Source organism: Solanum tuberosum, unplaced genomic scaffold (genome assembly GCF_000226075.1).
Source record: "Solanum tuberosum cultivar DM 1-3 516 R44 unplaced genomic scaffold, SolTub_3.0 scf00774, whole genome shotgun sequence".
NCBI lineage: Eukaryota > Viridiplantae > Streptophyta > Magnoliopsida > Solanales > Solanaceae > Solanum > Solanum tuberosum.
In genome coordinates, this window is record NW_006239699.1 from 34805 (window position 1) to 45989 (window position 11185).

The window sequence follows — 11185 nt, forward strand, 5'->3', positions numbered from 1 at the left end:
GAAGGTACTTATCTTTTTTCATTTTTCGTAGTTTGTGAATGTCACGATCTTAAATCTAGAGTTGCGATGACACCTATTTCATCCCAAAGTAGGGTATTTTTTCTATTCTTTTCTTGATCTAAGATTTATGTATGTCAAAACTGACATCAAATGAATTAAATTGATTTTTGACTTTATTTAAATACTACTATATAAAAATTCAAACAAGACAATTGTTCTTTCCTTTTCTATTTAATGAATTTTGACTGTACAAAATAATAAAGACACCACTATTTTATAATATATGTAGAACTAATTTTAACATAAAATCTATATAAAATAGACATTTAAGTAATGCAATATTGGGTTGGTCCTATTTTATAATATATGTATTAGGTTATGTTGGTATGTATGTATTGTTTTATGCGTAAAATAATGAGATGCGAAGAGAGTATAAGGTACCAATCCGGCGAAATCAATAACTTCTTTCCAAATTCATATTATTTATCTTAAATAATTTATTTTATATGTATAAATTATTATTTAAAACTCAATAATTCAAAGAAATTATAATGAAGAACTCATAAACTTTAAATTATGAATCCTCTTCTAATAAAATATCGAATAATGATACCACACCATGAGATTAGACTATTTAAGGTCAAAGATACCTTTAAAGTAAGAAATTCTTATATAACAATAATAACTCATTATTACTATTAATTACTTAGAGCATTAGTCAAAAGGAATACTACTAGTATAAACTGATTTAATAATCTGGGCATAATAATTTATAAAAAAAATCTATAAAATAACACATTTTATAACCTAGGTTACCTATATCCTTAATCAAGAAGCCGATTCAATCTAATAATTTAATGTAAGTACACTCATTTAGTTTAAGGAATTGATACTCTATTTATGGTAATAAAATCTTAATTAGCATATTTAAATATATATTCTCTCTGTTCCTTTTTATTTGACACAATTTTCTCTTTAAGAGTCAAACGATTTGAACATTGACTAACGTTATAAATGTAATTTCCCCCCCATCAAATTGATATAATAAAATTGTAATATATAGTAATTTTTGTATAGTTTATGAATATTTAAATTTTATTTTTAAATTATCAAAATAATGTAATTTAATTTAACTTTAAAAGTTAGTCAAATTGACTCTTGAAAAATTGCAATAAGACAACTAAAAGGAACTGAGGAAGTATATTTCACTTCATCTAATTAATTTCTTTAATTCTTCATCAAATGATTTTGGAAATATTTCTATATGTATTAGCATTAATTCTTTCTTTTTGTATGTTTATATAATAATAGAATTGCTTTGTTTAATTCAGTTATGACAGTGAATGACATAAAAGTTGCTTTGGGTGGCCTTCGGAGCAGTGGTCTCTCATTTGATCTTTTGCTCATAGATGTTCACATGCTTAAAATAGATGTCTTTCAATTTCAACAAGAAATAGCTAAAGAATTTGGCATTCCTGTTGGCGGTAAGTTTATAATTCTTTTATATTCTTTGTGAAACAAAAAATATGTTAAATTATAGATGTATATGAGTGAAAAAGTCGTTCTTTATTGATAACTCTCAACTCACAAAGATTCAAATACTCCCTCCGTCTCATTTTATGTGGCAATATTTGACCGGACACGAAATTTAAGAAATAAATGAAGACTTTGAAATATTTACCAAATTGCCCCTCCAAAAAGTAGTTGTATTAAAAAGTAGACTTATTTTTCTCTCTCCTCATAAATGTACTTGGAGTACTATCATTTAAGATTAAATGGGACCAACAAGAGTAAAAGAGGAATTGTAACTTTAAATACTTACCATATAAGGAAATGTGACATTCTTTTTGGGACTGACCAAAAAGGAAATGGTGCCACATAAAATGAGACGGATGGAGTAATATATTATATTATATATGAAATAACGACTAACCCTAATAATACTATGAATGATTTATGGAAAGAAATTAAAGATATGCGGAATAGGGATTAATCTAGAACTATCAAGCATCTAACTAAGAAATAGTTGAATACATTGTTGAGTTAACAATAATGATCACTTCTCAAGATAGCTAGCAAAAACGAGATAAGTCGAGTTATTAAGATACAAACAATTAACGTCATGAAAAATCAAAAGAGAACTTGACACTAAAAGGTTTTTTTTAGTAATGAAGGGCTATCCAAAATTCCCTTAAACAATAAACATTCTCAAATAACTTCATATAGAACTTCAAGTGTGTTATCACTTATGTTTGTGTATTTTTCAGAGAAGTTTTGGTTCTTTAAGTGTGTTAAAACTAAGGACTTTTAGTCTCTCATAAATATTTTACAAACTCTTGCTATTGGCTTTAATAGGAACTATGAGAATTTTTTTTTAATTAGAAATATCCCATCAAATTTCAAAATTACACGATACTAATTAAAAATGTACCAACAATATAAAACATTGTATGTCCAAATGAGAGTTTCCATTAAGCCTTTTATTTTTATACTTCTTGTTAAATCAATTCTAGAGTTTTTTTTTGTGGTCAAAATAGACTATTATATTAATACTAATATGCATCATTATAACAAAGTGGCAGTGCTAGACTGCTAGGAGGGTTTGGGGGAGGAGGTACAGTAGTACTAGTATAGAAACTTCATTAGTGGAGATGGAGGACATTCTAAGGTTGATAATATTTGAGGGAAAGTTGATGAATTTTAATGTATTTCTTATGAAGGACCATTCTATCATATCGAATGCCTTTTCCAGATCAATTTTAGCTAATAGTTGAGCATTTAAAATTTTCCTTTCACTTTCATGAAATGAGTGATTACTTCTTGGATGATGATGGCATTATCAGTTGCTTGCCCATTTTCCAAGAAATTAGGTTGACAAGGTCCTATTAGTTTATCCATGAAAGGTCTAAGTCTTTGGGAGATGATTTTCATAATGATCTTGTATGTGGTATTACAAAGACTAATGGGTAAATAATCTTTAAGGTTATTGACACTCTTTCTTTTTGGAACTAAACAAATGTGAGTTCTATTGATTTATTTAGGGATGTGGCCATTTTGAAAGGCATCCTTATAGAGATTAACAATTGAGTCTCCACTTTTATCTGTGACGTTTAAGATATCATTAAAGCCCCCACCTAAGAGCCAGTTTCCTTTGAAGTTATCTTTTGCCATAAGATTTTGCGTGAATCTCTAAACGTACTACAAATGACTCATGGCTCTTTAGATGTATTTATGCTAGTCTTAACCTTAGATGATATTGCCACAAAAGGTCTAAATTTTGCGTGAATCTCTAAAGTCGTCCCCATTGCACCCTCTACAATTTCATATTATTAAGTTCATGGATCTATTTATCGTGGGTAGTATTATCATTGGAGTCTCCCTCTTTTGGTTCCTAGGGTTCTCTGTTACCAAAGATGGATTCATTACTACCACATAGTTTCCTATCTCCTAGTTGCAGGGCACACAAATATCGATTGAGCTTTTTGATAGATTTGATGGCAGGGGTGGCTCGACAGTGTTAAAAAAAAGACATGTGCCTTAGGCCCCAAATTTAAGAGGCCTCATTTTTAATAATAATAGGTTATAAGTTATTTTTTTTTAACAAATATTGAATACTATTTGTAGAAAAAGTAAACTTTTCATGAAAAATGAAGGGATTATTGGAAGAGATTTGACATATTTGGAGTACTATATCTCATTAAAAATAATTTAAAATAAGAATGGTTATATCATCAGATGAAAACTAGAAGAAATCAATTATATAAAAGCTATTAACAATTTAAGTTTAAGGCCCCGTTTGATTTTTGCTTTAGGCCACTAATATGCTTGAGCCGCCCCTGTTTGATGGACAGATAAGTATGTGTTTTTCTTAAATTTCTCTTTGAATATTATTACCTTTATATATTTCAAGATTGCTATTTCGGTCCGAGTTTCCCTCATTAACTCTATTGCGTCCTCTATCTCCTAAAGATATACTTATTTCCCCCTAAATTTGGTACTAGCTGGTGATTAAGGGGGGGGGGGGGGTTCTGGGAGAACAAGTAACCTGTCAACATTTGTTTAGTTGCTGCTTGTTTATATTTGCAACCCCCATCCTTTTTGCTCTATTTTGCTCGAATTGTATGACTTAAATCTGTATCATTGAATGTGATTACCAGTTATGTCAAATGATGAGAAAGACAATACACTTATGAAAGGACATGACAATGGAGCTGCTTTCTTCATAATGAAGCCCATAACACAAGATAATATAAATTATTTATGGGAATACACAACATCCTTGCAAAAGAAGAAGCACACAAGCAAACAAGTTGTACAAGAGTTTGAAGAAAACACTAATGAGAAAATCCTCAATGAGGTAATTTATATTGAATCTTCGTCTTCAGTCAGTGAGAGGGACAAGTCTACGAGAAAATATGACAAGGCTGAAAATGAAGACGGTTCATCTCAACCATCCAAGAAGAGTAGAATCGTTTGGACGGATTCCCTTCACAACAAATTCTTGGAAGCTATTGCAATACTTGGCGTGAAAAGTAAGTCTTCCAAGACATAAATAACTGTATAATATGAGGTCATTCAAATATTATCTATACGTAAGACGTCATAAAATATGTGATTTGAAAAATAAGATCGATAAAATATGACCTACAATGACAGAGCCACCTTTCATCGATAAATTACATTATTTAGCTAGATTAAAATTTCAATTATATTTATATGTTGTAGGTACTTGACAGATACCTCTTATTTTTACGCATGTCCACTTTTGTTATTTTGACACTGTTTTATAATTTCTTATATTTATATAACGCAATCTCATTAGATGACTATATACGATCTTTCACCGAAAAATTACACTATTTAACTAGATTAAAATTTTAATTCATGTATATATTGTAGGTACTTGATTGAGTCCCCTTATTTTTTACAGATGTCTACTTTTGTATTTTTGACGCCCCTTAGTAAATTTTCTGCCTCCATCACTAATTGTATATATATTTCGATTGAGTAAAACAAGGAAATGAACATGATATTGGTGAAAAAATATAATTTATTGTTTTTTATATGTGATTTTTTTTTTTTTTTGCAGAAGCTTATCCGAGAAAAATTCTTGAACTCATGGATATTCCTGGATTGAGTAAAAAACACATTGCCAGTCATCTTCAGGTTTAATTAATTACCTTGATGTTTATATTTTCTATCAACCTCTTTTTCTTTTACTTTTTAAAAGTCACCATATTTATCATTTTAGTAATCTATACGATAAATTCACATATAGAAAAATAAATACTCCCTCTATCTCAATTTATGTGATTTACTTTCCTTTTTAGTCAGTCCCAAAAAGAATGACACATTTCTATATTAAGTAACAATTTAACTATAAAATGTGTATTTTATCCTTAATGAAATGATTTACAACCACACAAATTTCTATCATTCATTTTGGACCACAAGTTTTAAAAGTCTTCATTTCTTTCTTAAACTCCGTACCGAGTCAAACTACCTCACATAAAATGAGACAGAGGGAGTATTATTTTTGAGATGAAAAGAGAAAAATACGAAATACTAATTAAGAGTTAATAGTGGTTTATAATAATACTTATTTTATGTAAAGCTAGGTACTTAGCTAGCTATGATGTTGCAACCCTTGGAGAGGGAATTGGTAGTTATGCTAGAGAAGTTAGATAGTTGATGCAACTCTGGGGACTGTCCAGCTTGTTTTGTTTTTTTTTTCATGAATTGTATTTCCTACTTGGCAATAAAATCAATTTATGTACCAAAAAAAATAAAATAAGCGTAAGCATAATTAGAAAATTTCGTTTCATTTATAATAATCAAAATTACTCCATTTGTTACAACTGAAAAAAATTGAGAATAACTTTATAAACATATTTCAAAGTAGGTAATAAAAAAAGAATTAATAAAAATAGAGGTATATTTATAACAATTTTTAAAATGATTATCTATTTATAGAGTAAATAGATTTTAAATTATAATTAAGAAAATATTTTATCAATAACAATAAAAACTCATTTCTATATTAACAATAGAAAGTGAAACAAAAGTGAAACTTAATCTCATGTCCCGAGTCTACGTCCTGGACGTGGCCTACACTCAATACCATTGATGGTCCCAAGTGAATGTTAGGGGTAAAATAGATATGACTTGAAATAAGAGGGAAGGGTAGAGAAGGATGGTTAGAAAATGTCTATTGCTCAAAGTTGATGAGGAGTTCGATTTATTTTTTAATTTTTTTTTGAGTGAATAGTTCTCAACCTATCAAGATATTGTAACATTTCTTAAATGGAACTCAAGCATCCTTAAATGAGATATTTTCTTGAATAAAAGCCATCAAATTTGATAGTTGTTATATGAAAACATGCTCATGTTATAAACTCCTTGATAGAACAAATTTGAAAGTTAGATAAATCTAATGTGGAAATTTACTTAAAGCAATTGCATCATTATTTTTCTTTATTATTAGAACAAGGTAATCATACCCATGCTTGTACACTTTGCAGAACTATCGTATGAGCTTGAAAAAAGACGCTAGTCCAGAGTTGATTTTGAATTCGAATAAAATCACATATGAAAATGCTAATCAATTGTCTACAAGGAAAGCAACGTCTGATAATATTTCAACTTTAGCTCCACAACTTATGATAGAAAAATTCAACTTTGCGGGTCATGATACCGAGGCTGATCTTCGAGACTTCCAGTCTGATCATGAGAAAGATAGAGAGTTTACTAAAATATTCAGTCGACATCTTAATCAGAAGCCTTGTAATTTGGTACGTACTTCTATTTTTTATATTTGTTCTTATTTGTTTTCTAGTATATATTCTCTATGTTTAAAGAGTTGTAGTCTTTCTGACGTAAATATTTGATTATGGAGCTTTTTATAATTCCAGAAAAGTAGAATGAAAATTGTATATTATTAATGAGTCTCCAGTACTGTTTATCTACAAAGAAAAGTGAACAGATTGTGCTAAGCTAACTTCCTAGGAAATAGGAGCAGGTAATCTACGTCAATAGTAGTATATTACGTGAGTTATTCTAAAGTAACTGATAAAAGTTATATCATAACTTACAAATAAATAATGTAGAATTAATTAGTATTAAATCTTCATATAATTTTTTATATCTTACTTCATTATGTAGCAAGGAAATCATGAAGGTATTAATGCAGAGGAAATACCGTTGCATCTTGGTAATGTTCTTCCGAATTCAGAGTATGAGGTAATTTTTCATATATCTGTCTTATTTTCTGAAAAATTAATTTATACTTAAGTGAATTAAAAAAGTTTGTATACACTATCATTTTTCTCTTCATAATTTTGTTTTTTTGATTGATTTTTTCTCCCCCGGTTAGTTAATGGAGATGATTGCCTATTTTGAGGTGAAAGGGTTCCCAAATACTTATGCTGGTTAATATAATCTAATTGTTTCTTACATTTTTGTATAACACAAATGATCGACTTTGATATGAAAGGGTTAAATTTGTATTGTATAAAAAAAATTAAATAATGAAACTCAAAGCTACATCATAACTTGTGAATACATCATTAAAATAATTATCATTAAATATGCTTATAATTTTTTGTGTCTCAACTCATTATAGCAAGGTAATTATGGAGGTGTTATTATAGAGGAAACATCATTCCATCTCCAATATGATCCCCAAATAGTTATGTTATAACCACTTCCTCTCCCCCGGTTAATTAGTAGAGATGGTTGTACAGTTTGAAGTCAAAGGATTGCCAAATAGCTATGTTGGTTAATATTCAATTTAGTTGCTTGTCTTAATTTTTTGAAGGATACAAATAATTGACTTTGGATACATAAAAGGTGAAATTTGTGTCGTATATTTTCAAGGGTAAAAGATAATCTAGTAGAAAAACTCAAAATTATATAATAATTTGTGAATACAACATGATAATAGTAAAAACACTTGCAATTTTTGATGTATTATTTTAATGTATAGCAAGAAAATTTCAGATGTGCTATTACAAAGAAAAAAAATATTTTAATTCCATTATGATCCCCTATATTTAAAACTTGAGGTATTTATTCATATATTTATGTTTGGTCAACAAGTATTATATTATGAAAATATAATTTATAGAGTTAAACGAATTAAGAAAATACATACACACTAACATTTTTCTCGGGGTTTCCCAATAATTTGATTGGTTAATTTTTAATTGACTTGTTTTTTAGATTTTCGTAGAACACTGATGATTGACTTTTGTTATATGAAAGGTTAAATAAATATTGAATAATATAATTCAATATTGAATATCAAAACCATATCATTATTTGAGGATAAAAAATGTTAAAATAATTGTAATTAAATATGCTTAAAATTTCTAGTGTTTTATTTTATTGTAACAGCAAAGAAATTATGCAAGTATTACTGCAGAGGAAAGACCGTCGCATTTCAGTAATGCTTCTCCAAATTTTGCACCTGAGGTAGTTTTTCATATACCTATGTTCTGTCATAGAATATTACATTTTAAAATATACTTATATAATTAAGAAAAGTTGTACATAGTATTTTCTTTTCTTACTATTTGTCCTTTTTACCCACTTTTCCTCCACTAGTTGATTTGTGGAGATGAATGATTTGAAGTAAACGAGTTTACAAATAAGTTGGCTGATAAATTTTGATTAGGTTGTTTATAACTTTGTTAGAACACAAATGATTGACATTATATGAAAGGTTAATTTGTGTTGTTTAATGTATTTTAATAATAAAATTTAAAACTATATCAAAACTTGTGAATATATGAAAATAAATATTTTTACAGCTTGTGATGTCTTATTTTACTGTGTAGCAAAAAAATTATGAATATGTCATTGCAGAGGAAAAATCATTTCAACACCTTTATGTTCCTCAAAATTTTAAACTTGGGATAGTTTCCCATGTACCTATATTGAGTCATAGAGAATTGTAGCCTAAAAATATTGTTTACAAAGTTAAGCAAATTGAGAAATTTGTAGACACTATCATGTATCTCTACTCTTAGAATTATTTTTTTTATCGACTTTCCCTACCCAAAGTCTACCCTATTTTATTAGTAGAGATGGTGGTTTATTTCTAGATAAATCAGTTCACAATAAAGTAATTTCTTACATTTTGGTAGAACAAAAATGATCGAGCTTTGTTATATCAAAGTTTAAATGTGTGTTGTATAAAATAGTTCACTAATGAAACTCAAAATAATATTATAACTTTTGAATACTTATAAAAAATATTTTTTAGTAAATATGCTTATAATTTTTGGTGTCTTATTTCACTATATAGCAAGGAATCTATGGAGGTGTTACTGCAGAGGAGGCATTGTTCGAGCAACTTTATGTTCCCTCAAATTCAGATGGGGTAGTTTTTCATATACTCTACGTTTGGTCAATGAATAATATAATTACAAATAAAGCTAAGAGAATTGAGAAAGTTTATACACACTATCATTTTGCTATAAAAGATACTTAAATAATGAAATTCAAAACTATATTATTTTTCGCAAAAATACTTACAAATTATGATATTTTATTTCACTTTGCAGGTAGGAGATTATGGAAGTCTTACTGCAGAGGAATGTTCATTCATCGATAGTATTATCTTGAATCATGACCTCGAGGTAGTTTCTCATAAACATATGTTTGTTAAATCACAGAGCATTATGTTTTGAAAGTGCAATACCAAAGTTGAATGAATTACCAAGTTCGTATATACTATTATTTTTCTCTTAACTTCATATTCCTTTTAAAGAAATTTGTACCACCCATTTGATACAAGAACTTGGTTCTTGTTAGACTTTAACTGAAACATGTGTCACGAAAGAACACAAATGTTTATCGTTGTAAACCTCCTTGCTCAAGAAAATAAAAGGCATGACCTAGAACATGTAGAATTTTCAGCAAATTCTCACTAACTTTAAAGAGTGGTTTCAGCTTACAACTCAATAACGATTCCAAGTCACAAAAATGATAAACTTACATTAGAAAGAAAACCTAACTCTAGTTCTCCTTTCTTCTATTATTGTATGCTCCCTCTGCCGCTTCTTTCCTTTCGCTAAGAAAAACGATATTCAGTGTGTGCAAAAGCAATTGCCTCATTATGCTAATTTTCCTTTTATAAACGTCTTGTTTTATGTGTATGAAAATCCCTAGTTGAGTCTTACAAGGAAAGTAGTTCCTCAAAAAGTAGGCCTTTCCTTTTATAGAACCTTATGCAGATTCTAACTCTATTTTTGCGCGCCTTATCTTCCTACTTCACTCATAACTAATCTTTAGAACCTAGTCCACTTTGTCAATCATCAAAACTATTTTTTACCAAATATTGACATGTCATCAATTTCTCCCCCTAATATATATTTTGCACAATGATCAATTTACAACCAGGCCACATACTGAATAATATCTTCTCTTTTGGCATCATTAATTAATTAATAAAAATGTCAATTTATCAAGGCAAGTTGAAATAAACACTCATAGCCACTAGGGCAACAATACCACAAAAATCAAGATAACCAAGAAACCATAAATCTAAGGATATTAGTCATCCAAACATATGCAAAGAGAGACTACAACACATATGAAAAAGATAGACATGATCAAGAGAGCACTGCATTTAAGCTCCAAGGGCACCAACATAGTTATCAGGACAATGTAGTAAAAAATATCTGGAATATCAACAAAAACAACAAAAAGGACCAGTTAATCACTAGAGGAAAGACTAGGATGGGAAACAAAAGAGGAAGAGGGCTTGTCAAGGAGTTGTAGCAACCTATCCATGTGAGTATTATTGTCATGTTGTTGTCGGGTCATCTAATCCTTCAACTCAAAAACCTTGAAGCTCCACCTTTAGAGCTGAAATTTCATCCTGCCGCAATGTGTTGTGTTCCCTGGCAGCATTGAGATTAGCAAGAAACTAGGTAATAAGGCTAGTAGACTTAGGACCATGTACACCTGGAGGTGTTGTTGTGGGTTGACAATCACACTCAGCAAGAGTTATTTTGTCAATCATGTCCTTTTTTGTTGCCTTGAGCCTTTCCCCCAACAACATATTGTAAGCACTAAACAAAATGGTTAACAAATTGTCATACGCCAATTGATGAGGACTAGGTTTTGAATCTGCAATCCTAGTCATGTGCAAATCATGAGAACAGTCCAATTAGTAGGT

The 11185-nt window shown here is 29.2% G+C and overlaps 1 protein-coding gene across 1 annotated transcript; it reads left to right on the forward strand.

Annotated features, from left to right (window-relative positions):
• Nucleotides 1-1333: 1333 nt before the first annotated feature.
• LOC107059047 (two-component response regulator ARR14-like) lies at nucleotides 1334-5172 on the forward strand. The gene is made up of 3 exons (XM_015305442.1): nucleotides 1334-1484; nucleotides 4158-4532; nucleotides 5090-5172. The coding sequence occupies exons 1-3, from the start codon at nucleotides 1334-1336 to the stop codon at nucleotides 5170-5172; spliced, it is 609 nt and encodes a 202-aa protein (XP_015160928.1).
• The last annotated feature ends 6013 nt before the right edge of the window (nucleotides 5173-11185 follow it).

Coding starts and splice junctions, on each gene's coding strand:
- LOC107059047 (XM_015305442.1), top strand. CDS start 1,334: ATGACAGTGAATGACATAAAAGTTGCTTTGGGTGGCCTTCGGAGCAGT. Junction 1,485..4,157: donor ATTTGGCATTCCTGTTGGCG/GTAAGTTTATAA, acceptor TGTGATTACCAG/TTATGTCAAATGATGAGAAA. Junction 4,533..5,089: donor TGCAATACTTGGCGTGAAAA/GTAAGTCTTCCA, acceptor TTTTTTTTGCAG/AAGCTTATCCGAGAAAAATT.